The sequence below is a fragment of the Hippoglossus stenolepis genome, chromosome 17 (genome assembly GCF_022539355.2).
Source record: "Hippoglossus stenolepis isolate QCI-W04-F060 chromosome 17, HSTE1.2, whole genome shotgun sequence".
Lineage (NCBI taxonomy): Eukaryota > Metazoa > Chordata > Actinopteri > Pleuronectiformes > Pleuronectidae > Hippoglossus > Hippoglossus stenolepis.
The window spans coordinates 3,953,042-3,980,281 of record NC_061499.1 but is presented as its reverse complement, the minus strand read 5'-3'; the positions used below and the strand labels follow the sequence as shown (position 1 = coordinate 3,980,281).

Here is a 27,240-nt window from a genome sequence, read left to right as displayed (position 1 = left end):
AAAACAACCGTCCCTCTGTTTTCTCAGGGCCGACCACCAGATGGTGTCTCTCAGAGGTACAGCCTCACTTTTGTTTCTCTGACTTTGGCTCAAGGGTCTGTGGCTGTGGTGCCAACCCCCCCTCACATCTCCTCACTGAACACTGAGTATCCACTGACACTTCATGTTCTCTGCTGTAACGAAGGGAAACAACAACACGTCCCCCCCCCCCTCACTATTTACTCACTGTTAATGTGCCGTCACTGATTTGTGAGCTTGCCTGGTTACTTCCTTACAGGTTGGTTTCCTGAATACTAATGTATTCAACAGCGCAGGGACAAATGTTGCAAAGTTATATATCACATTAATCACCGAGTACAATTACTGTGTCAGTGATCACTGTCACTGTGGTAACAGACAAAGCATGAGCAGAAATACTCTTTAGCCTCTGTCAACTTTATCAAATGCATGAAATGACAAGGCTTTGACTTTTTAAAGAATGCAAAAATGTATTATTTGTAAGTAATATAAAAGTAAAATAAGAGTGTTTACAGTGCAATAATTAAAAGCCCCAAATGTAAAAGTGGACTCAGGAGGAAGAGCAGGTCGTCCACTAACCAGAGGGTGGGTGGTTCCAGTCTTTATGCCCAAGTGCCCTTGGGCAAACACTGAGTGGCTGTGTGTGGATGATGTATAATAGAAAAAAAAACACTGTGTTTCTAGGCCCTGTAGGAATCTATGTGAAAGGATACAACATGTTTAGAAAAGCTGTATTTGATTTAAATCCATTTACCGATCAATTATAGAGAGGAAATAAAAGATTTGGGTAGAAAATGTGTGAATTCCAACTGAATTACACTGAAAAGAAATAAAAGTCCTGTAACCTTATTCCATACAACTAAGTGCATCAGGTAATTTTAATGTAGGAAGGATCCAAGTTAAAGAAAAACAGACAAAGTGCTAATGAATCGGAGGACACACTCACAAATCTTCAATCTGGAGTCAAATGAATGGAAACACAATCAAAACGAGGTCACGCTCCACTGCACCTTAATCCTGATACTGTCCTCTAGTGTCCAGCAGTGATTACTACACAAACTCCTCTGTCCATGAGTGGCATCACTAACATAAACTGTGTGTTTCTGCAGCTGGACACGTATCATCTGTTTACTGTGGAAACAATATTCATCATCTGGAAACAGCTGTAAAATCCTTGTCAGTCTTAACACTGCAGCCACAGTGAAGACTGTAGAATGTAGAAATCAATAATCTGACAGAAACTGCACACGTTGAAAGCAGCGATGAATAATTGATCAGTCAGGGGCAGATTCTGTGATATTCTCCAGCTTTTGAAAATGTTCCTTGAAAGCAGCACAAAGTAAGAAAAGCACTACAGCGGAAAATTCAAACGCCACCTTCCTGAAAAACGTACATTAACATTTAAAGAATCTCTCTCCGGAGCAGAGAACTGAATTTTAAGGGCAACATATCTAAAATATGGTGAAAAATAAGGGAGTTGCAGTTACATTCTCCTGCTGCTTCTTCATAGGTGAAAGACAAATGCCGGAAAATGTCCAGACCCAATTTTCCAATTGTCAGAAAAACTGCTTAAAGGTTCAGTGTGTAGAATTTAGTGACATCTAGTGGTGACGTTGCATGTTGCAGCTGAACACCCCTCACCTCACCCTCCTCTTCCAAACATGAAGGAGAACCTGTAGAAACCTTCAGTTGTCATAGAAACTCAAAAGGTGTTTACTTTGTCCAGTTTGGGCTACTGTAAAAAAAAAAACATGGCTGCCTCCGTAGAGAGGACCCCTCAATTTCTGCCACTAGATCCTTTCACCTGAATCTTACACACTGGACCTTCAGTGACGTCTCATTCAGAGCCTCTCAATCAGCCGGCAGCTTGATAACAAACGGTCTTGTCTCCACCTGAGCTCGAACCTTGAACGTGTCTCACGAGGATCATGAATCAGGCCGGGCGGCGTCATGGCAGCGTTTCAGTGACACAACACGGAGACGCTCGCCTTCACCTCATATATTTGATCAGTCGCTGGCATCAGGCAGCTCCACGGTGACACTGAGGAATCATCACGTCATGAACAGTTAGAATAAATAAATCAGACTGAGTCCAGATATCTCCTGGAGGGTCAGACAGTGCTGCTGCTGCCTGTGGAGACAATAACATTACAGTCACCACTGCAGAACCCCACCCCATCAGATCAATAGAGACAACCAGCGAGGAGGCGGCGAGGGGGTGAGGTCAGTGTTTCTGTCTGTGGTTCCGAAGAGACGATGTGAACCCGACACCACAGGAAGAGATGAGTCAGCGGGTGGCATCATCCGAGCCCTGCCTCAGTGAACAGAGGTGGAGCGGCTGCAGGACTAAGAGATGGTCTCAGGTGGATTTTTTTTAAAAAGACGCAGCTCGCAAGTTCGATTCCCACCCGGCTCTGAGGATAATGAGAGATGGTATCGCAGACTGAAGAATGAATTAAGATCTGAATCCACCTGATGCTCGTCTGAACAGATTGTTACCAACACGTGTATTAAAATGGACTTGAAGTTTTATATTTTGTTGATTTGTTTCTGACAATGATCAAACCCAGAGGAATGTTGTGCTAAGCAGCAGATAATAGTCCTGAGTTGAATGTTGGCAGTGAGGGCGGCAGAGCATGAGCTCAACAGTTAAGATTATAAAAGTATAATCCCATTTGGTTGGAGTAAATATTACACTGACAAAGTGCACAGAGGAAACTCGTGTGGAACAAAAGCCACGAAGCCAAAACAACAGGGAAACACGTGGATCTGCTGAGCACATGAAAACAATCATGTGGACTCTCCAACCAGCAGCAGCCACAGACCAAACCATCACAATTACCAGGATTTTACAAAGACGTCCCCAAACCAAAGGGATTCAGTGTCGACAGGAGCTTCCTCCTGAAAGCTCTGTGAGCAGCAGCAGTGGATTGTGGGAACTTGCCTGCGATGCGGATGACGGCCCTCTCCGCCGGGTCCAGCACGTCCCCGGACGCCGACTTGGACCTCTTCATGCGATGGTGCTTGGGCAGGTTCCAGGGCAGCGTGTCCCCGCGGGACGGAGACCAGCTGATGGAGCCCAGGTCGCTGGAGCTCTCCTCCGACGCAGCCCTGACCATCGGCCTCTTGTTGGGCTTCACCTCCTCCATCGTCTGGAGGACATGAGGAGAAGAAAAGCATCGACATGAACTCACAGCATCTCAAAGGTAAAACAATGAAAGGCGACTTCATCGTTAAGTAATTTTTTTATTCCAAAACATTCCAAAATATAAAGTTCCGGGTCTCAAAACTGACAGATTACTCTACAACCATTGGAACTTTAACCACAAGTGATAGTAGTAAAGGTCGAAAACCCTTCCTCCTCCATGTTAGCAGATGGGACACAGAGGAAGACTTTCCTCTGAAGCAGATTACAGTGAGTAACTGTACTTAGTTACTTTCTGCCAGGCTCAGTGCTGTGACGGCTGCGTGGAGAGAACCTGACTCGTTCAGAGAACAGGAGGAGCAGGAGGAGCAGGAGGAGGAGGAGCAGGAGGAGGAGCTGCTGCATGTATCGGTACAACGTCACCACGCTCCTGCCTCCTGTTCTGCTGAGTCACCATCCAGCTCACAGAGCGCTCTCCTCCACAGGGGCGCTGGCTGCACCGCCACCTCCCCTCTGATTGGACGGCAGCCGACAGGACCAAAGTCCCAGGAGGAGTCTAACAGAGCATCAGCTGCAGTTCACGTTCAGGTTATGATTGAGCTGCTTGAAGCCGTTTCTCTTTGTTGCTGTGACTGCAGCGCTGTCGACCCGTTTTATTTCTTTAATAATTAAACCTTTATAAAATCCAAGGAGCCCGATCCACAGCTCATCTTCTGCGTCTGACACTTTGGCTCCTTCAGGATTTAGAAGTTTGTCTAAAACAACCACTGGTGACCTAAATGCTGAAGAGGCTGAAAATGAAAATGAAAGAATCTAGAAATATATTCAAAAACATAGAGAATAAATAGAAAAAAACAAAAGCAATCAAATATTAGTATAATATTAGGTTGTAAAATAAGTTGTTCCAGGGATCAGCTGCAGCCACTTCAGAGGCCCGGTCACCACTTTGTTTGAGACCTCAGCCCAGAAGCTTCAGGTTGGTTGACGTCACTGCTCCGGATGCAACAGTTCAAATAAATAAAATCTTAAAAACGTGAAGGTGAAACTAAAATATTTTTACTGCAGCGTTGTGGAAGTTTTCTCTTCAGGGAAACTTGTGATTGGCCCGTTTGAGTTCAGCTAAACCTCCGTTTACCTCTAAAAGTAGAGCAGCGACACATCAGACTATTGACTGATCCAGATGGAATCGTGGGCACTTGGCCACGATTTGACGGATCAGCGAACGCCCCGCGTTTGTCCTCCAGGGTGCGTGTGCGTGAAAAGACGCAGTATAAATATAAATGCTTCAGTAAAAACGTCGGGCCGGGGCTGTTTGAAAGGTTTGAGCCCACGTGCAACAAGGGGAGTCATGTAGAAAATGTAGAGCTTCTAAAATAGGCCGGCACCCGGCAGAGGGAGAGACGTTCGCCCCGAGGCACCTTGGAAAGCTGCAACGTGTGAGTTGTTCATCGTCGTCTCTCTGAATGAATCATCACTGCACAGATCGGCTCAGTAACACAACTAGATTACAGGAAGGAGGTGAAACCCTCGAAAACACATTACAGCTCGTCCAAATCGACTTCTCACCAAATCTGCTCAGAGGGAGACGAGTTTAGCTCAATGGCTCCCAGTCAATTTCTAGATTTTTATTTTGGACTTTTAAGTTCCGGACTTGCACCTCAGTACATTTCAGATCTGTTGACAACACGTGTGTCCCCAGTGAAGGTCTATAAAATCTATATTAAATACTCCATTTCAAAAGGTACTGATCTTACAAGTATTTTTGTATTTGTGCTCTATTGCTTTTTAACTCTTTCCCATTGTTCCCCTTCAAATCTGCCATTTTCCACTTGCAAAGCACCTTGCAACTGTTTTGAAAGAGGCTATCGAAATAAAGTGTATCATCGTTATTGCATCACTGACTTGTGTACTTGTGTGTGTAACCTATTACTTATGCAGAGGCAGAGGTTGTGTGTGTGGCCTTTATCCCAGCAGGCTGAGAGCATCAGGGCGAGCTGCTTGTTACCGGGCAACCCTGAGGGGCTTCAGAGAGAATGCTGTTGAAACGCACTGGACCTGGAACTGGGAGAAAGTTAAGTGTGTGTGTGTGTGTGTGTGTGTGTGTTGGTATGAAAAGACCCTGACTCTCCTCCACCTCCTCCTCCTCCTCCTCCTCCAAACTGATGCACTCCTTCTTCACTGGAGGTGCAGTTCATGAGCTGACAGACAAAAAGCTGCAGGGAACTCCCTCTGCCCTGCATCAGCCGAGTCGGTGTTTGACCTCAGCTGCGGTCAGGACACACCTGCACCGCCACAGGTTCGATGCCCTCACCTCTGCACATCACCTCCAGTCTGCAGCGTTTTTTTTTTTTTAAGGACACACATCATGTGATGAACAACGTCAGCGATGCGGCAGAAACGTGCATTAGAAATCCTCTGTACTCACGACGGCAGGATCCGGGATTCGGTGCAGTTCTGGTTCGAGGAAAAACAAGCGCAAATGTCCGTTTCTTGCAGCGGCACCGCGATTCTCCAGATTCAGATCAAACTTGGGAGAGACACCATCCTCCTCCTCTTCATCCTCTTCCTCCTCCTCCTCTTCGTCCGCAGCAGCCGCGCCTGCGTCCTGCGGTGTCCCGCTTGTGTTGATCCGGTCCGACCTGGACTGGACTGATCCGGGCTGCAGGATGTGCGCGCTCCCTCTGCCCCAGCGACACGCACCGGGATGGAGATGACAGCGATATGCGTGTTCGCGGCGCGCATGCATGTGAAAACGCACACTGCACTTTTTATGATTCAGTGCGTGAGGGGTAATATCCAGTGGTGGGATGTAACGAAGTATATTTACTTTGATACTGCAATTATTTAGTATTTTTTCATTTTTTTTTACTTTACTTGTAGTTAATTTACTTTTATTCTTGTTTATTTTGGGGGTATTTTCACTTTGACTCCACAACATATATATATCAGTAAATATCTAAACTTTCTACTCCACATGTTCACATAGTTTTTATATCTTTAAAAGTCACCAACAGCCAGAGGGGAACTTGTCCCCTGATCCAATCAGAGCCATTAGTTAATATGAAAAAAATGCGTTCAGTAGCATCATGTGCAGATTCTTCATTAATATGACAGAGTCTGCATTATTCTTCTATTCAACTGAATATGCAGCAGGCAATGTTAGTCACAATGTGAGAACTTTTAGTTTGAATACTTGTCCTGTTATTTGACGACATTTTTGTCTATTTATTTGTTCTTTTACTTCTTTTACTCTTGTTCTCATCAGTCAGTTTATCGTCCTTTAAACTTTTCAGCCCCTGACGCCCAAAATAACGGCGCCAGAGACTAACAGACCTTAATTATCCCAGAGGATATTGATTCGAGCTTTAGTTCCCAAAACAATCTCCTATGTATCATGTATCATCTGGTGCCTGTAAGTTAACCTGCTGTAACAGATGCTGTGACTAATCTGTCATCATCACCTGAGGGGTCATGTCGGGACGAAGGAAATCAAAATACTTTTATATTTTTGGACAAAAAGGATCTTACATTTCTAACACCTACATGTTCCTGAAGTCAGGCGTATCGGATTCACAGGTTTAAAATGATCCTTAATCATTATACTAGCTGGTTTTGAAAAATTGTCAACATCTACAAACTTTTAACTCTTAAATAACATAATAATAATACATTTTCAGATAAAAGTGAAGACAACTGAACTTTGTGTGAAGGATCTTGTCATAAAAATGAACCAAACTGTCATAATTGTGCCTAAAAACACGAAACTAACTGAATAGTTTCCAATGTGGTTCCTGTTAATATTGACTTCTGACCAGATCAATGAACCAATGAACAATCAATCAATTCTTAAACATAGAGAAAAGTAAAAAATGACAAGTGTTGACAGTGACAGTAAGAAAGTTTAACTTCAGTCCTGTTCTCTGGTACCTGACCCCAGCCTGACCTCTGGTGTCATAAAAAACAATCAGCTGTTAATCAGGAAATCTGATCGATTTATTCTCTTCTCCACTTGTGACGGATCGGTTCTGATTTGTGTTTTTCAGGATTCGTGTTCGCTCCGAGTGAAGCCGAGTTGTATCGAGTCAAATTAAAAAGTGTCCTGCTGAGCTGTTACATAATCAGAGCAGCATGAATGATAGATCGACTGTTTGTGTGGCCTGTGCGACATGATTAGTCTCCAGCTCGGTGAATGAATCGGGGCTCAGTCCAACACTGAGTCCACTCTTGTGTTCATAAAGGATTCGTGCCTTCAGTCCGGAGCTCCAGCGGCTGTGCCAGCTCTGTTCACATTGTCCCGAAGGTTCAATCTCATCGCTCAAGTGCTTCACGAGAGAGAAGTGGAGCGGTGAGGAAGACGAGGAAGGTGAAGGTGACTCCAGGTCAGTTCAGACATGTTTACTTACACTGGTAATAAACCTAAATCATTTTTATATGCACAATACATCAGCCCCGCACTCCGCTCTCTAACTTCAGGTCACTTGAGCTGAATGGAGCTCAACGGTGTAAAAATCCAATCATTTTCTGAACGGAGGTTTTGAATAATATATTGTCACCATCCAAGGTTCAGACTTACCACAAGATACGAGGTTGTGAAATGATGCTTTTTTGCTCCAGTAAAATCCACGAGTCTGAATTACATCAACTGCATTTTGAGAAAAACGTGTTTTATTCCCAAAGCCAAGGAGAAGTACTACACTACCCACAATCCTCAGGTGTAATGGTGACATAATTAATCATACAATCTATGACAAATTAAAAATATTCTGTGTTTTGTATTTCCACAGGCATCCACTCATACCACAGTGAACCACTCATCCACTCATACCACAGCAAGTCACTGTTGTCCCACTTAATGCAACTTTAACGACTTGGTGAAAGAACAAAAAGCTCAAATTCTGTTAATTGTTGCTGAAAAAGCAACAACACTATAAAATCTGCTGTTTCCCAAATAAACAGAGAGCATCACTTTGGTGCCTTGTTGGAAACAATCATTTAAATCTTTTAAAGAGGTCAAACTTGAACTTATGAAACCAAACGACCGTGCAGACGGTGGCCTTTAAATATCAGGAAGTGATGCGTTTAAAGACACTCAGTGGAGAAACGTTCCTCACCTTCTGCGCTGGTTTCGCCTCAGTCACAGTTTCCAGCCCGGCCTTGAGAGGTCGTCTCTTCCGTTTCCTCACCACTGGACGAGGCGGCTCATGTCCAACGACCACAGACTCCTTCACCTCCTTCACCTCCTTCACCTCCTTCACCACCTCCACCACCTCCTCCTCCTTCTCCTCCTTTAAGGGGACAGAAGCTGCCGGCTTCTCTTTGGACTTTTTCTTCCTCTGAAATGAAAAGCTGCGTCTTTAACATCTTTATTTACCTCAACCTGAGGTTCCATTTTTAAAGTTTGCTTTCAGGAAAAGTTCACTCTCCAATCACAGATGTAAAATATGATAACACAGCAGGTTTTGATATGTGAAGCACACAGATTCTTTCACTGTTCAGCCCGTTGTGTAGATTAAAACTGGCTGATGAGCTGTGTGACGTTTTCATTGTCAAAAAACACACATGCCTCTTTCATTGAGCTGGAACTCTCATGCAATCCTGATGAAATCATTCACATTTTGCACGAACAGCGAATGGCAGAGATGCTCGGGTTTGACCTCTGACCCCCCAGCTGACGCACATCACGCTGGGAATGTTCACGGGCTCGTTCTCACGGCCTCTCATTGTTTTCTGGAGGCGTTGTAACGTTCCCTTGATGCTGTTTGATCCTTCACACACCTGCTCGCTCACAGGACGGAGGTGCAGACACACAGGGCAGCTTTTATCACCCGCAGATCTACTCTGTGTTTTTCCACTTCAGTGTTTGTACATGATCGTTTCCAAACAGCGCCGGACAGCCTGATAACTTCTGCTCTCGTGTGTGTCGCTCTGTTCTGCAGACGGAGACGCTCACATGTCTCTTTGTGCTGCCGCAGAAGGACCTGGACCTCGTTGGCGGGTCGGTGCCAACCGGACAAAGAGCGGCACTCATTTCAGAGAGCCCCTCCAACTTATCTCTGACAATGACTGCACAGTGCTCCTCCTCTGAGCGACAACACTCATACTGACTGTGCCAAAACACACAGAGCCGGGCCCAGTACAGTCGCTGAGCTCCCGGGAAAACACAAGCCCACTCGCTGAAGGCCTATACTTAGTCGTGGAATTGCCACATGATGAAGCTGCAGCTGCTGAGCGCTTGTGTTACATAGATTATATAGGAATGATATAGACAACATGGGGCTGAGGCAGGAGAGAGACTGTTACACTGGTGTGATGCATTAAGATCTCATGCAGCGTTTGATTTGCATGTTATGCAAACTGCAGATTCACCGGTGCTGTTTTCTGCAGCTTCACTCAACCGAGTTCCTCTTGTGTTCAAAAGAGTCTGGAAACATTGAATGGATCATTTCCTCATATGACTGAGGAACAAAATCTACTGTAAAAACAGGATATGCTGCAGGATGAGTCACTTGTGCAGCAGCATCGAGTTACAAAATGTTTAAGTCACGCTAGAGGGGGGGGTTCTCGCTAGGGGGGGCCAGTTCTCCTCCTCGGCCCAGGCTGTGATATCTCGTGCTGGATTGTCATGAGCTGAAAAGCTGCTCTGACAATCCCAATAACTTCAGCGCTGGTGCCAGCACGAGGCTGAGATTTGTGGTTTTTCAGTGAAATGTCTTAACTTCTGTTTGGGAGAATTTCCCTGAAGTTGCGTTTTGCGGCGTGAGACCACACAGACACATCCGAGTGGTTGACCATGAGGTGCAGGAGGTCTGAGGTTCCACGCTCAGTGTTGATCAAATGTTGAAATCCTGTCGCGGTTCCAAAGAGACACCGAACAGTCTCCATGTTTGTTAGAAACTTGTACTTTCTCATGATTGTTGATCTACAACAAGTTGTTTGTGCATCTTATCTCCTTTAAATCCCAAAGGACCAAAGACGCCAACTTTAAGTCCCTCAAAGGTTCAATTAAACAACGATTGATTCCTATGATCAAAGCTCCAACTCTCTCACAGACCCAGGCAGAGTCCTGGTTCAGTAGTTAGTCCAGCTCCCTCTTCTTCACTCTGCAACATTTAGGTACTTGCAAGTGAAGGAGGACCTCTAAAGGCAGAAGTGGGCGTTACAAGCCGCTCTGACAGCTGCCAGTGGGATATTGAAAGCAGACAGAAGAACTGTGAAGACTTCGACATGGTCCAACTGGAATTTAAGACCTTTTTTATACTAGTTAAAACTCAGTTGTTCTGATTTGTCTCACCTGAGTCGGAGCTTTGGATTTGGAGCGTTTCGTCATCACTGTGTGGAAACAAACACATTTTAATCAACAAGGAGGAAAACTGTTAAAAGACACACTTAACAAAGATCACAAGAAGATGTGCTGAAATCTGATTGGCCCCTGAAGTGCCCCTGTCCCGTGTTTAAAAGAAATACTCACTAACAATAGATACAATAGACAACTTGTTCAGAATTTTAATTTATAAGCTTTTTTGGAACAACACATTGTGCTTGAACAAGAACCTATTTCCCCAACATATACTTGATGATGTGCGGCTTTGAATCAAAGTTATAGAGTTAACAGTAAACTACTGAATCAGAAATATAATTGGCCCCTTTATGAGTTGTCAAGTTGTCATCACTCCCTGTTGTCCTGCCCAACAACAGTCAAAGTGTTCAAACTGCTGCACACATGTGCACGATGCCGCAGAGACGACAGAGAAGTCCCGAGTCATGTTTCCCTGTCTGCACATGTTGTGACAAGCAGGCGACCATGACGCTGCAGCTTGAGTCGTGACGTCCCCTCATCAGCTGACAGCTGACGAGCATCATTCAGCTCAGACTCTGGTGCAGCGTGAAAGTGTAAAAATTACATTTTTACAGTTTGATGGAAAAAAAAGTAGCACGTTGGCTGACAGCAGCCTGTTGAACAAATAAAAATGTTTTATTGTACTCAGGAGTATGAAAGAGCCATTGTTTCCCTCTCACATGGGCAACGGCACATTTAAACAGTGACTGCTCCGACCACAGAACGGAGGCAGGGCCAACACGAGTCGGCGGTTTGTGGAAAATGTGGATCCTGCAGTCGAGTCTTGGAAAGGAAACCAACAATTTTAACAACCGGGGCTGGAAAAAACAAAAATGTGTTCCTGCTGCTAAAAACAGAGCCTGACTTTGAGTCAAGGCTCCACAGTGACAAGCAACAGATTAGCTGTGAGTTTATCACAGGCCTCCACAGGGCAGAGCAGAGGGGGAGAGGGGGTGCGACAGGGTGGGTGGCACCTACCTGCCAGGTACTTCTCCAGGGAGGACGAGGAGCTCTGGTTCCAGCTGTAGCAGCAGAAGAAGAGGAGCCAGACCAGGAGGGTGGCCAGCACCAGAGCGAGCACCCAGAGGAGCCGGGCCACAGCCGGGTCGGTGGCGGCCCAGGCTGTCAGGAGGTCCATGCTGAAGGCTGCTCAGCACGCTGCTCGAGCCTCGCTGTGTGTACTCAGTCTGACGTCCACAGTGGGACTGCAGCACATGAACGGGTCGCAGTGGGTCGGTGTGCGTCCTGTCAGAGGGGGAAGAAGCCACGGTGCCTACAGCAGCAGGAAGAGGCAGCAGCCAGAGCAACAGCAACCACAGATGGATACCAGCTGTTCCAGACGCAGCGCTGCTCAGACCACGTCAGCTCTGAGTGTGTGTAAGCATGTGTGTATGTTGTACTTTACTGGAAAAGTGTGCATGTGCATGTGTGTGTGTGTGTGTGTGCATGTGTGTGGGTGTGTGTAAGGAAACAGTCTGGAGGAGTGGCTCAGAGTCACAGCGGCTGATATAAACCTCCAGCAGCCACTCCCAGGCTGAGCACCAGGAGGAATCATCACATGGAGGAGCTGTAACTTTTAAGGGCAACTCAAAAATGCACCTGGGGCAATTACCCCCGGTCTTTACTTAAACACCTGCCGGCTGTAATTTTGTGTAAAAAATTCAGATGTCTCTCAACACATGAACACATTCCAAAGGTGTGTTCACGCCTGTCATTATGTCAAGGATTTAACTGTGTCATCCACCACAATGAGAGACCCCCACTCAGACGACCATCCTGAGAATCCACTGAGCTCTAATTGACGAGAACTATTTACCCAGCCGGTTTTGAGATGTACATCCTGCTCGCTGCTTTCACAGCGCAAGTTAAATATTTGCAGAAATGCAGCCGTCGCTGCAGCGTCATAGACTTTGCAGAAATAAAGTGTGGTTGAACTTTAACTGCACAAGCGGCAAAACAACATCTCCAACGAACGGGGCTGCAGGGGAAAAAAGACAGGAGCTTGAAAAGGATCCAAGTGTGACTGATGCAAAATGTGGGTCTTGTGAGGTTTGATCCGATTTCATCTGACAAACCAGCAGAAGTGTTTTTCATTTCATGTATGAATCAGTTTAATATCTGCTTCTTCTTCTTCTTCCCTTTTACCTGAACAAAAGAGGTTGTGTTTTCTCCCCTGTGCGTTGTCAGCAGAATTACACAATAACAGCACTTGGTGGGAGGATGTGGTTTGGGTCAGGGAAGTGAACCCATCAACTTTTAGTGTGGGGTCCAGAATTGTATTTTCACTTAAAATTGTGAGATGGGGTGTTTTTCAACATTTTCCCTGATTTCCCAGGGATCAGTTCATGGATCTCGATGAAAGAAAATCATCCGAATATCAAATTCGGACACTGACTTTCTGAATCCTGTCTGTGTGGAGTTCTGTGTGTTTTCTGGAGGCTCTAAGTTGCCCGATGAAGGGCGGGTCCCACCTCTTGCTCAATGTCTGGTCTGTTCTTCCTTTCATGACGAATAATACAAAGTTCTGAAATAAGTCAGATTGTGAAAAGCTCTCTGCAGCTGAAAGAAAATACAAATGAGCCAACCTCGCCATCTAGTGGTCAAATAGAAATAAAGGAAGACGAGGTGAATCAGTTTCTCTTCAGAAGCAAAATTTAATGATGATTTATTGTTGCTTCAGAAGAGTCTGAAAAACACTTATGGATTTCCAATAGATTCTTAAGTTAAATAATAATAAGTGGATAATTCATAATAAACTATAATAAATAATCTAATAAACTCTTGAATGCAATAAAAAGCCTTGATAACATACTAAAAGCATCTGAATCCTCCTGACACCGATTTCCAGTTCAGTGGAAGCCGGAGTCTTGAGCTGCCCAGTTTGGAGTCTGAGGAACAAACATGAGAAGAAGTGTGAGAAGAAAAGTTCAAACTACTTCATAAAGAAGATGAACAGAGACGTGTTTCATTATTAAATGTCCTCCAACTGAAAACTGGCAAAAACAAAAGACTAACGTCAAATTATTCAGCGCAGCAAATTAAATGCAAGATTATTTTTCACCAAAAGGAAATTGAATGAATTGAAATTGAGTGGTGAAAAACTGCAATCGGCTGCAGGGGAAGATGAGGAGTTTGATCTAGACATCCACATGGCAACGCTTACTTTTTAAACACATCACTGTTGCTACGGTTACGCCTGCTGTCAAGCCACTAAGACCCTGTTTTACTTCTCTGGGTCTGAGTTTTAGTCGGGACGGGCAGAAACTGACAAGTTTGGAAACGATGACGCAGCCACATGCACTCGTCTCCTTGTTCCTATCAGTCCTGACTCCACAGCAGTGAAGGCAGAATGTTTCAAGTTCTTCCTCATCCTCAATCCAAGAAGAGAAATCCCTCGTCGTACTCTTCAGCATTGTCCTCGTTCGTTATAGTTTTTTGTAACTAAGCAACCAGCTGCAGAGAGCACGTACCTGCCCAGTGCACGTAAATGGTCATGTGATGTGCTTTTCTGGAGCTTTCTTCAGAAACAATTCTAGTTGTGAAACACCATTTTAAAGACTGGATGTAGCCTCATCTAAGTGTTGTATTTCACGTAGATTAAAGACAGCGGTGAACAAGACGGGCGAGTAACAGGAGTGCGACTGAGTGGTCAGCTTTTCTGTTTTTGTGTCTAAATGTTTCAAACATGGATAATAAAGCCTGTGGATCCAGTATAAGTAAAAACAGTCTGAAATAATCAGAATTAACTGAAATTAAAATAAATCAAGCCTCGAACTGGTCGATATCAGACATATGATGGACGTGAAACCTGACTACATGTTTCTAATGAAAGCTCTGTCAACTCAAATACTAAATTTTTAGTATGAATATCCTCTTTCTGTTCAGTTCACTTCCATGTGCTTTGGTTTCCACTCTACCTCGTTCCTGTTGCTGTGAGCAACCTTCTTCTCGATGTTCATTGCCAACATCTGGCTCCGGAACGACAGACTCTTTGTCTCCTCGATCACCTGCTGGTACGGCGACACTGCGTTGTTGCCCATCACCACGTGACCCTGGGAAACATGTATTGTATAAAATTGTTCATCTGAAAGAATGACGTCTAAAGTACTTTACTGCCCGATTAATCCCGACAGGTCTTATGCGCTTTTCTGAGTCTAACAAGAACAAAATAAATAAACTGACAAAGCTGTGATACATTACACAAATCAGTCGTCTAGTGAGATTACGTTGGGGATCAGTGACTTGAAGCTCGTCTGACTTAAGGTGGATCAGTGAATGCAGCGCCTCACCAGCTTGGAGTCGATCTTGGCATCGAGTCGGGCGTTTCGGATGAGGCTGACGATCCACCGCTCCGCCTCCTCGGGCGTCATGTTGAGCTTGTCTGCCAGCATGCTGAGAGCAATGGAGGAGAGAAAGTTGACGACTGCCTTTGAAAAGCACTAAGAGGACACGAATAAAAGCACGGAGAAGTAAAAATATTACCCACATCAATCATCTGGGTGCGGACGTTAAAACCTCTTTTCATTCCTTTTCTCTCATCGGTGCATTCACGACTAAAAAGGCCCGGCACACAGCGGTTCTATTTCCTCTACCTGATGCTGATGCACTGATGAATCCGACAGAAGGTCTCAAAGATGAAGAGACGGGCGTTTTCAATGAAGTCCTCAAGGCAGGCGACCAGAAAGAAGTCATTCACGAGAACCTGAAGGGAAAAGATCATTCATTTACACACATATATGTAAAGCATTCACATATAGAACGTGTAGACGGACTAAAGAAAAGGTCAAAGGTTCCCACAGTTAGTGTGAGTCCAGTTCCTCTGCCAGCGTGAAGCACATTTTCCAGTAAACAAACATCTTCATTTCAAACGCTTGTGATGAAACACTATAATTCTGCCATCACTCAGACAGCCGCTATAATTTCTAACCATAGCCACGATTTCCTGGAACAATAAGTCTGTTATAAGTTTCCTTGAGGACATAATAGCACCACACGCCACCGCATGTGACGTGCTGGCATCTGTTCCCTATGGTTTCGGTTGGTTCCCATTCACCAAACAGACAGAATTTCAGCTGCTGCTTCAACCAGCAAACACTGAAATGTCCTGGACAAAAATACACAACCTCACAAGGGAGAGTTTTCACCCCCCCCGACAAGGAAGTTATGGTTTCACCCAATTCCATTTGTTGGCCAGTAGGATTACGCAAAAACAGTCCCCTTAAGAAACCACATTAAAATTCACTACATTGTATTTGGATCTGCACCAAGATGCTTAAACACTCATAAACACTCATTACTTATGTTTTCATCAAGATTCATTTATTATTCTCTCAGAGATTCTTAATTAAAATGGTAAAAAACATCCTGGATCTGCCCCCTGATCCAGGATCCACACCCAGATTCAGTGGGTTCCGTTCTGACTCATACCACATCCTTCCACCACCTAACTAACAGACAAACTAAAAAAACAAAGAGGAAAACATAAAGCTTCTCTGTGGAGGAAATAAAAACCCTATCATTACCTGATTAGCATAAATATGAAGCTTTATGACTAAATATTCCTTATAGTTTTTGGAGTGTGCTTTGAAAACAAAATGATTAAAGATGCACTGAGGTTTTTTCTAAGTAATACATGCATTAATATGAACTGTCAAATAATACGTTAACAACACGGCCGCTAAGCTCACACTAAAGAAAATATGGAGCCACACTCTCAAAATGAACTTTGAAAAACCAGCACATGTGAGTGTTTTGCAGCAGATTATCCTGTGAAGTCTCCACCTGTGTTTTTTATACAGCAGTGATCACAGGAACATCAAATAGGATGTTTGGCTGCAGAAGAGCTTAAACGTATGAATACATTAGTGTCTGGGAATCTGAAATGCGATGCGGGCACCATTATTTTATAAACGGAGCCGTTATTGTGCGAGATATCCAATTACGCACCGCTTTGCTGTGGTAAACACAGACTGATGTGCCACAATAATCCAGAAATACTCCATCGTAATTATTTTTCACAACGTGAGATCGAGACAATCCATCACTGATATTACTGTTTAACAAGTGAGTGCTGAAACAAAACATCATGTCAGAGTGTTTGGACAGAAATTAAAACAAGTTGTTGATCTCTGGAGGAAACGTGTACACTTTAATTCCCTTCACAATAAAACTCCATCAGATTCCATGACAACAGAAGGACTTGATGAACCTTCTCCGTTCTCCCGTCGTTGTGTTCCGACTCTGTCGCTGAGGGCTGCGCCGCCGCACTGCACAATTTATACAAGAGGAGTAAAAGCCAATTGATGAGTGTGTTTAGAGAATGTGCAAAGTGGTCCCCGAGCACAAAAGAAAACGGCAGTCGAGGGTTTCCAGAGAGGAGGCAACGGAGCTTCACAATCTGACAGCTCTTCTGCTTTGAAAATCAAACTGGAACAAAAGCAAGAGGCAGCAAATCAGGCCAGACGTGGATTTGCTGAGGCTGAATGGCTGCAGAGTCGAACGTCTGGGCCTCAGGCGATCAGAGCACCACGGCTAAGGGAAGCCTCGTATTACCCCTTCAGTCCCCGGAGACTGCTAACTTGTATGGGGGGGGATTCAGGCCCGTGCACCGTGACGAACGCACACTGTCAAGCGGTAACACTGAAGGGGAAGAAACTCACCGACTCACACTCCCTGAGCTTCTTCTGGGCGCTGTCAAAGTCGAAGTTCACGTAGAGACACTCAACGAACTCTGTGATCGGGTCCTTGTACGTGTACGACTCCTGCGGGAGGGAGACAGGAACCATCATTCAGACGTCGACTAAATCCTTGAGATAAGAGTTATTCCTCTAACGCTTGTTGATCTTACCTGTTGAATGACTTTCACCAAGTCCTTGAGGACCTGCCGGCGCCTTCGTACGTCTTTGTTGGTGATGACTGCGGTTGTAAGGTATCGCAGGATGTGTGGGCACATTGCCTGGATGGCATTCAGGTATCTGGGAAATTAAATAGGTGCCATCATTAGTTGCCATCACAACGGACTTGGATGTCTGTGTTTTTACTCTAAAAACAAAAGAATTATAAAGGTTTTTCACACAGGAATAAATTAAGTCATTCATTTTGTTAAATACCTGAAATTAAGATCAAAATGTGCTCGTGCAAAGCTTTATTAAAAAGGCTCAGCTACCTGGAAGGTTCCACGAACACTGTCCCCCAGTCTGTCTCCTTGTCCAACAGAGAATCAAATACAACATGTAATATATTACTTTGCTGTCTTGTTAAAATGTCGACTCACTGAGGCTGGTAGAGGAAGAGCTCGATGATATTGTCTCTGCCTTTGGGATGGTTGAAGAAGACGAACCAGTGGATGAGCCAGGTCCTCTGCTGGAGTGACTGGAGCAGAGAGCTCACCGACTGGGAAAACAAAAAGAAGAGAGGATGCAAAGAGAAGAGGTTAGAAAACGATGCATCAGTCAGTACAGAGAAATGGTCAGAAAGTGGATTCACAATGTAAATATTGAGATCAGATTTCTGCTCGTCAGTAAAGGGACTACGCTTTAATTTAATCTACCTCCCTGTCACTGTCAGGTAATTTCCTGCTTCACAATTAACCAGAGACTTGTAGTGATCAATCAGACGACTCACAGTGTTCATTGTATGTCCCTGTACATAGAAAACCTGTAATATGGCAGAGCCGTGTAGGGACGTGTTTGATGTCTCTCTTCACAGACACAAATTTGACATCTCGGTCCAAGCTCAGCTCTGAAATCCCCTCACACCTCCGGGCTGCTGACAGTATCGTCCTGAAGCGTTAGCTCAGCATAACACTGGCATTAGGTGCGCTTGTTACTGCAACAGGCATGAAATTCTCTGCAAGCAGGTAGGTGTGTGTGTGTGTGTGTGTGTGTGTGTGTGTGTGTGTGTGTGTGTGTGTGTGTGTGTGTGTGTGTGTGTGTGTGTGTGTGTGTGTGCGCGCTTGCTGAGCTCACTCACGCACTATATGATATCTTCCTCTGCTCTCACCACCTTGGCTCAGTGAGTTATTTTGCCCTCGAGTCTTTTCTATGCTCACATTCTGGAAATTTAACAGCCCATAATGATCGTTCTTGTTCTCTTACAGCAGCAGGTATGTTACGTGAGTGGATTGAAATGATTTCACCCCGATTCACACTCACAGTTTGTGTCATCTTATCCAGTTAGATCCATTTCTTACATTGTTATCAATGGTCTCCCTGAGTCGAGTGAGGTCCTCCATGGCTGCTTCCCAGTGCATCAGGATCTCAGAAGCCAGTTTCCCCCACAGAGAGCTCAAGGAGTTCCTGTTGAGGGAACCTGAGCAAAGAGCAATATGTGAACAACGCTGACTTTGTTTATATATATTACTGTTTCTATTCAAATGTGATTATACTTACCAAGACGCGGAAGAAGTACAGGTACTCAGCAGCCCCGGAGTAGTCACCACACTCGTACTGAAACTTGGCGTACCTGTACAGCGTGTCCAGGTACTCCTGACGGAACTAAGAGACAAAAACAAAGGGTGACGAGAATTTGAATTAAAACACTTTGACCAAGGTTCAAATCTCACCAGGGACCAATTACACAGAAGAAACAACTGGCTTTGACTGACATGTTCTCCACTTCTACCAAGTCAGTAAAGATTCAGTCAATGAGCAGGGTTATCGAACTACTGCTAAGCCAGCATGGCAAAGTATCACTGTTCAAATGAATGTGACTTTAAACTATCTCCAGCCCTGGAGTGTGGTTGTACTAATCCACTGTTTTTTCAAACTGCTGGTGTCTTTGCTTCTTCCCCTCACAGCAGCTAAATGGGAGAAGCTGCAGGGATGACGTGGTTGATTAGTGAATGTGCAGCATCTTTCATGTTCGGCAAGAAAAAAGAAAAAAGCCGGTGTTTTTTAAAGCCATCAACAGATTCTCCTCTTTAGCAGAGAGCACGCAGCGTGGATAATGTTTTTATACACCGACTAATCCCAAACGAGAAGTGAAAGGTAAAATAAAGTGACTATTGGTAGAAAAGTTGCCACGAGTTACTCACAAAGTGAGTAATGAGCACATTGGTGGGAGTAGTTGGACGTTTTTAGGATTCTGAGATCTGGAAAACAGCCCTGCTGGCTCTCAGTGGCAGCTGGTTGCCATGGAAACAAAAACACACATTGTGCCTCCCACCTCACAGGATTAAAAAGCAGTCCAGATTTTCTTCGACGAGACGAATAGTGTGAACACGCTGTTAACATTTCAAACTCACATTGTGTTTCTCTGACAGGCAGTCAAACAGCATCCTCCCGTCTCTGGTGAAGAAACAAGTCCAGACTTTAATCACCAATCAGAGGTATTTTAATACTAGTATTAAAGTATTTGAGAGGAACAGATGATCGGACCTCGTGGACTGCACCTGCCGTGTGGTCTCTGGATCTTCAAACATCTTGACGATGGGCTCTGTCTCTGACTGGAGCTGCGTCCACAGAGCTCCTCTTCTCCTTCAAGGCTGCGACAGGACATTTTCCGTCACACATTTTCCATTTCCGTTAAATGCCGCTAAAAAGAGACAATCTCAGACCCAAGAATCTGCACATGGTTATCCAACGAATAACTTTTCTTTCTACTGGTTGCAAAATAAGGAATTACAATGAAAAGATGGTGAAATGTGTATAGCTGTATACAGTTAATTGATTCACTGATTGGTCTCCCTGATGTCTGATAACAGTGAGAATTGCTGTGTGTGCTAATCTACTGTCTTACTCACACGGTGGGATTTCCTTGTCCAGGTACAGGTTTTTGTAGACATCCATGGCGAAGTCCACCATGTCTGTCTCGCTGAGGAGGTCCAGCTTTCCCTGAAGAAGTTCCTTCTCATTGTAGATCTGTTAGAATCCCAAAATATAATGTTCATCTAAATTATCCAACTTTTGAGACATGAAGGTAAATGAATAAAGAGCTAGAAAGAGTAAAGTTTAGGATGAAGACAACACAGACGTGTACAGCAGCATGAAATACGCACAAGAGAAATAAATGGTTTTACTATTTTACCGAACGAATGACTTTATTGTTCCGTGGACGGTCTTTACGAAAACATTTTCTGATTTGTCTAAATTAATTAAATACACAAACAAACCAACGGAGTACTTTATTATTTATATCCTTGTTGTCAATTTCATAACTAACTAGTTTGTCACCTCAAGCTCTTATTCATCCCAACAACTATCACAATACTCAATAAGGAAACAAGGTGATTCGGCCGTGTAGCTCAATAACCTTTGTCTGGCACGTTTTACACTTTTTTGGGGTTTTAATGCCCGTTTTTGTTTTCCATCGTTTATGGGTGACATCGTTTTAGTGTCTTTATTCAACTCACATTATTATTCTGGGTCCTACACGATATGTTCCTTGTGTACTGTTTTTGTTGTTTGTTACACAATGTACTGTTCTGCAGCTGCTGTAGCACTTTGGCCCAAGAAACATTTTTCCATGGGGATAAGAAGGTATATTTGGTTTTGATTTGATTGACTTGACATCAGGAGTTTGAGTTTTCATTCAATTTTATTTTACCGATTAAAAGGTCAAGCGGAGTGATGCAGTTTATGCAGCTGAACGTAGTGAGGAGTGCACAGATCTGTACATTGGGGGAAACTAAACTCGGTGCTCAGCACAGGAGAGCCAGCTCCTCGGGTCGGGACTCATCAGTCCACCTACATCTGAAAAGGACAAGGGACCATTCATTTGAAGACAATGTCCACATGTTGTCCAGGGAGGACAGAAGGTGTGAGAGAGGAGTGAAGGAAGCCATGTCCGTCAAACTAGAGAAGCCATCTCTGATCAGGGGAGGAGGTTTGAGACGCCACCTGTCAGCCACATAGAGTCCTGACCTCCATCACCAGGAGGTTTCACATGTTAGGACTCATGACTCTGGGGGAGGGTCAACGACTCCCAGTGAAACCAGCATGCTGGACGCTGGATGCTGCTTGTGCTCTCTAACCTTATGTGATGGTTTTAGCAGCTAAGCTAAAGGCTAACACGTCCAGCCACACGCCTGAGAGCCCGGCGGGTCAAACACTACAACAACAACATCAATACGGACTCATGACAGACTCCAGGTGCCGGCTAGCGGGGCTGCTAGCCGGGGCTGCTAGCGGGGCTGCTAGCCGGGGGCTAACCGGCGGAGGGGGTTCCTCGGGTTTCCAGGTGTAAATCGCCGCCGACAAACAGCGACATCGTGTTTACTCGTTAGCAGAAGCGAGCAGGGTTTCACCTCCTTCACTGACAGGACCTCCAGCAGAGGGGGAAACCAGGTGCCGGTCCAGGAAGGGAGCTACCCTGCTGGTCAGGTCCTGCTCCGCCATCTTGGCTGGATTCAAGACGGAACTTTATTGACAAACAGACGAGTAACCATGGGAACGACGTCACCTGGTACAGATACGTCATCACGGTGTTTATTTTATAGTTGGTCAAACAAAGGTATTAATTAACAACATTGATATATTATTATTATGATTATTATTATTAAGAAGAAGAAGAAGAAGAAGAAGAAGAAGAAGAAGAAGAACAACAATCATCATCATCATTATTATTATATATAATTGATTATAATAATCTTTATTTGTATACAAACGTTGATACATCAACTGTCTGGACAAATGTACAAAGTGCTTCATAAAAAATAAATAACAAAAATATAAAATTAACTTAGATAAAATAAAACGTAAAAAAGAAGGGATTGAAAAGCAGTAACATGTCTAACCTCAGTTCATTAGACCTGACATATTAATACAGTACATATGTTTGTGGTAAGGGTTTATTTTGCTAAGTTAAATAGTGAAATGTATTGTGAAAAGACTAATAAACTGCTCTTCACTGTGTTACACTGAATGAACGTCCTTGCTAACCCTGTGGTTTCTACTCCCAGTACAGGTCTGTTGTTGTGAAGCAGGAGCATCACAGAATAAAACCTAAACTGCTCTGAAAATGTCACCGTGTGTGTGTGTGTGTGTGTGTGTGTGTGTGTGTGTGTGTGTGTGTGTGTGTGTGTGTGTGTGTGTGTGTGCTTCAGCTCCACGAACGTACAATTTGTTTTAGATCTCAACATTATCCCTCCAGACAGCCAGGAACGTGGAGCCCTGCAGAGGATCTATGACTTTGAACCCTAACCCCACAAAAGGATACAAATAGCAATGCAAATACATAGAAATACAACAGGAAACAAAACAATACATTTTTAGTCTTTTGCAAGAAAGGCAGCTTACATCCCCCCAAAAAAATCGAGTTGCAACACAAGGATTAATGTCTCAAAAGTATTTTGGGGTCAAACATGGACTGATGCACTGTCTGGTCTCAGTGAACAAGTGACCAACCCGGGAGAGTCTCGTGGTTTTGCTGACGTCCCTGAGGTCGGAGGAGGGATCGGACTGACAGTTAGCAGCCGTCACCACAGCCGGGACTGTGAGTGTTACCAGCATCAGTCAATGAGCAGGAGAACACACACACACACACACACACACACACACACACACACACACACACACACACACACACACACACACACACACACACACACACACACACACACACTCCTCTGGCTGCTGGGGATGTTACCAGCTAGAACCGGCTCTAATCAGGGACTCAGAGAGTCGGATCCTGTCTGTTTCGACTGAGTCCAATTATCTGCAGACGCCGAAGAAAGCCAATAAACCCTTAACAGCGTGGTTGCTGAAGCTGGTGGCGAAGGAGAGGTAGATTTTCAGTTGTTCAGCATGAAGTGAAAAAGCTCATAGAACCTAAAAAAAAAAAAAGGTTTAATAAAGATCACAAGTCATTAACTGACCAGAAATCTTCAAAGCTTCAAAATAAAGGTCAAATAAACAAAGCTCAGTAAATAAAAGCATTTTGAAGGCTTGCATAACCTGCAGCCCCGTGAGGCTGAGCAGAACGTATCTGATCACAAACCAAAGTCTAACCTGATGATGGTGCAGGACAAAAAGTCAGAGGATCACCACAATGATTTAAATTCATCCTTTGGGGTTTCATGCAAATCATTTTTACAGCTGCAAACATTCAGCAAAAGTCACGATTCAAAAAACACTTTAATTCTGTAAAAAATTCATCCTCCGGGCTTCATGAATCTCTTCCCAATATATCAGGACGATCCGTCGGACAGTTTCTAACAGATTCATTGGACCTAAGTGGTGGATTCGGACACGCTGCCCGGCTCAGATCATCTCAACTCTACTGGGTACATCACAAACCTGAGGGCGAAGGGTCTGTGTGGTACCGAGGGAAAGGAAACCCGACTGACTCGATTGGTCTCAGTGGGCGAAGAGAGAGGAACGTTTTTGTATGATCTGCAAAACTTTTCGGAACCAGACTCGTTTTATACTAGTATCAAGGACGTCGGCAAGGGGGTTATGTTTTCACCCCTGTCCGTTTGTTTGTTTTTAAGCTGAACTGACGAAAGGATTCAGAGCAACCTCGGTGGAAGGATGAGCCAAGAGATAACGTTTTAAAGACTTTCTTTATTGAGTGATGTCTTTGTGTGAGTGTGCGCAGCTTGGTTGGATCTAAGGGGACTGCTGGCGGAGGTATGAGCTCTACTGATCTTGGTGGCTGTACTAAATGCATTCAAAAGTTAAATAGAGGCAGTAACTCATGGAAAACTGCATAGTTTAACTTTCAGCAAACTGCTCCCTCATCGCTTTGTGATTTCTCAGTTGAGTGTGGACATCTTCGTCGTTTTCTTTTGAATAACTATGAGGCAATGAAGTCCCTCGTGTAACCTCCATTGAAGAACTTATTCCCCATCGCAGTAAAAAACCCAGACAGGGGAGAACGTCCTTTCCGCTGGCACACGTCCACGTACCCGCTCTCGCCCTCTCGCTGTCCGTCCAGGACAAATCCCTAACTCAGGCTCAGCGGTTGGCGTCCGTCCACCTCCACTTGGCTTTATGAGAACGAGAACAAGAGCCAGTTGGACGTGAAACACCTCGAGAAGAAGCCAGGGGTGTAATTAAGACACGGAGGCAAGAGACACGCATGAAACTGATTAATGACAAAGAGCAACATCGGTTAATAGATGCACTGCTGCGCTTAACGTCCTCTGTTGGTGACAATTTGAATTTAATGTCTTCAGGTTAGTTTGCTGCTCTTTCTTCCAGGTGCTTTACTGAACCACTGTGTGTCAAGGTAAATTAATTTCCACGCTCTGACAGAGATGAAACAGCAGGAACAGCAGCTTGTCCTGGAGATTCCTTCCTCCGCCCAAACATCAACGTTTCATCCAGGTTCTGAACGACTTCCCTTCAGTCGGATGATGTTTGCAAAGCTCCAAAGGAGCAGCGGTGGCTTGTGGCTTGTTAGGTGCAGAGCTGCAGTCACCAGGCAACAGTGGTGAGACACTTTTCCTCACACTGGCCTGAAAATACAAACCTTAAGTCACAAAAAATGTCACACGGTGAGAGACCCTTATTTTCTTAATTTAAAAGACAAACGTACGGTGGCCTGGAAGTGCAAATCACGTCAATCACTCCATTTAAAATCCAGATGTGAACGAGCTTCTGATGTTGTTGATCCTAAACGTTTGTAAGAATATTGTTTTGTGTGTGTTTTTAAAAGGCTTCTGAAACTCATTTTTATACATTAACCTTTTCACAACTCTCTACGTTTGCCTTAAGTTATTGTTTATTTTGGTTGCATGATTAATTCATGTATGGGTGGATGTCTTTTTGTATTCTTGTATTTGGAATGTGTGTATTTTAACATTTGAAAGCACTTTGCAACTGTGTGTTTTGAAAAGTGCGATAAGAATAAATTAAAAATGATATTAACTGGAGATAAATTCCTTGTGTCAACATACAGGGTCACTAAAGTTGATTCTGATTCTTGTTCTGCACAGGATGTATGTTTATGCATTGATAAGTTGAAACCTGAGCACAGTGCCAGCATTTCACAGAATTAAGACCCTTTCCCGTGAAGCCTGTTTCCTCCTGACACAAACACCACGTTAGCTGTCGTCGCTACTTGTCAGCCCCGTTCAAAGAGCTGCTGCTTTGGTGCTGCTCTCTTTCTTCTTTTTACTTCTTTACGCCGAAGAAGAAGAAGAAGAAACAAAGGTTGGAAGTGAATCCTCCTCCTGGGAAACTCGTAAACTCTGAAAGCTTTGGCTCCATTTGTGGTTTGAAGGATGCGTCATCTCACAGATTTCCTGTAAAATCTGACCCAGATTCGTTTGCAGAGCCGAGGCCATAAAGGGGACGAGCATATTCTCTATAATGGACTCTTTGTTAATTACACTGATGAAAATCAATACTGTGACGCTAATGTACTGTATCTAGACATCTTCATACGATGAGCATATGAATATTGTATGCAGAGACGTGAAGGGAAGGACATTAAACCTTATATAGGGCGGTTTGCTCAGCTGCAGACATACATCTGTGGAAAAAGTGGAAAAGCAAGAAAATGAAGATCAATAAAGTGTAAAAATCAATATGAAAACGACCAAGAAGCCAAAGCAGTGAGTTCAGACTCTGCGTTATATGCTCACATGATCTTGAACCTATAGAAGCAGCATTAAATTTGAAAATGTGCAGATGGGTTTTATATGTAAATGAAAGAAAAAGTGATAAAATAAAAATAATTGGCTTTTGAGGTCACAATTGAAAGCTTTCTTATCTCTGTGTGTGGAAAGCAACATGTGCTGAGGTTTTCTAAAGACAGAATCGTACAATATAACGCACACCAAACAGCCTTGGATGCATATTATTAAGAGCAGAGTCCGTGGAGTGATTTCTAAAAGCAGTGAAACGTGTCATCGTTTACAGTGCAGGGCCAATCTGTACAAAATAAAAGCCTAAATTAAGTTTTTTATCTCTCAGTGGGAGAGGAAGGTTATAAAAATCAAAGTACAGCTTGTTGACATCTCTGAAATAAAGCACTTACTCTACTTAGCTAATTATCTCAATTCGACTTGACAGGAATCAGACTTTAAATATACAGAAGGTAAAGTCGACTTCACTGGGTTTGAATAGAACAAAACATATTCATATATATTTTTTTTTTGCAATTACGCTGCTGGAGGACGCAGATCAGAGTGAGCAGGGAGTGCAGAGTTGTCATCTGCAGTACGAGGGAGTTGAAGGCAGGAACCTGGGACTGAGTGAGGTCTGTGAAGCTTCATGCTCAGCGTGCGCGCTCGTTATTTCTCAGCACACACACACACACACACACACACACACACACACACACACACACACACACACACACACACACACACACACACACACACACACACACACAAGAACAGAGAAGACACAAAGAGCAGTGTTTGTAAGCACACGTCTTCTCTCCGCTGCTCTTGCCTCGTGTTTGTTCACGGTGCAGATGTGAATTACCTCGGTTTGATCTGGTTTGAAAGACAGGCGGCACAATGCACCCCCGAACGACGACGAGAATCTTCTGTGATGCTTGTTTGTTTGTTTCTGGATTTGCAACCTGAGATGTTTCCATCGAGACTTCTGCTCAAGAGTCTCAATTAAAAGAGACTCTGCCTGGATCTATTCATCTGTCTGTCTGTCTATCTATCTATCTATCTATCTATCTATCTATCTATCTATCTATCTATCTATCTATCTATCTATCTATCTATCTTTCTATCTATCTATCTATCTATCTATCTATCTATCTATCTATCTATCTATCTATCTATCTATCTATCTATCTATCTATCTATCTATCTATCTATCTATCTATCTATCTA

General features: G+C 44.0%; 2 protein-coding genes across 2 annotated transcripts; both read right to left on the bottom strand.

The window, feature by feature from the left end:
* Positions 1 to 2,867: 2,867 nt before the first annotated feature.
* On the bottom strand, positions 2,868 to 11,685 carry LOC118125123. Its single transcript, XM_035183493.1, has 4 exons — positions 11,478 to 11,685; positions 10,455 to 10,492; positions 8,275 to 8,496; positions 2,868 to 3,170 (listed from the first exon to the last, which is right to left on the bottom strand). Exons 1-4 carry the CDS (start codon positions 11,635 to 11,637, stop codon positions 2,868 to 2,870), a joined length of 723 nt encoding a protein of 240 aa, XP_035039384.1. The 5' UTR covers positions 11,638 to 11,685.
* A 1,557-nt stretch (positions 11,686 to 13,242) lies between these two features.
* eif3eb (eukaryotic translation initiation factor 3, subunit E, b) lies at positions 13,243 to 21,835 on the bottom strand. The gene is given in 15 exon segments (XM_035182007.2): positions 13,243 to 13,387; positions 14,417 to 14,551; positions 14,789 to 14,891; positions 15,092 to 15,201; positions 17,159 to 17,260; positions 17,347 to 17,473; positions 17,773 to 17,891; positions 18,691 to 18,809; positions 18,886 to 18,994; positions 19,744 to 19,786; positions 19,877 to 19,957; positions 19,959 to 19,983; positions 20,242 to 20,359; positions 21,745 to 21,774; positions 21,776 to 21,835. Coding segments are annotated over 15 exon segments (1,320 nt in total). The 3' UTR covers positions 13,243 to 13,348.
* Between the last annotated feature and the right edge of the window lie 5,405 nt (positions 21,836 to 27,240).

Bases quoted from the DNA above. Each gene is read 5' to 3' on its own strand.
- LOC118125123 (XM_035183493.1), bottom strand. From the start codon at position 11,637: ATGGACCTCCTGACAGCCTGGGCCGCCACCGACCCGGCTGTGGCCCGG. The intron at 10,493-11,477 runs GTAGGTGCCACC...GTTTCCACACAG, and splicing joins CCTGGAGAAGTACCTGGCAG to TGATGACGAAACGCTCCAAA. The intron at 3,171-8,274 runs GTGAGGAACGTT...CATGTCCTCCAG, and splicing joins AGGCGAAACCAGCGCAGAAG to ACGATGGAGGAGGTGAAGCC.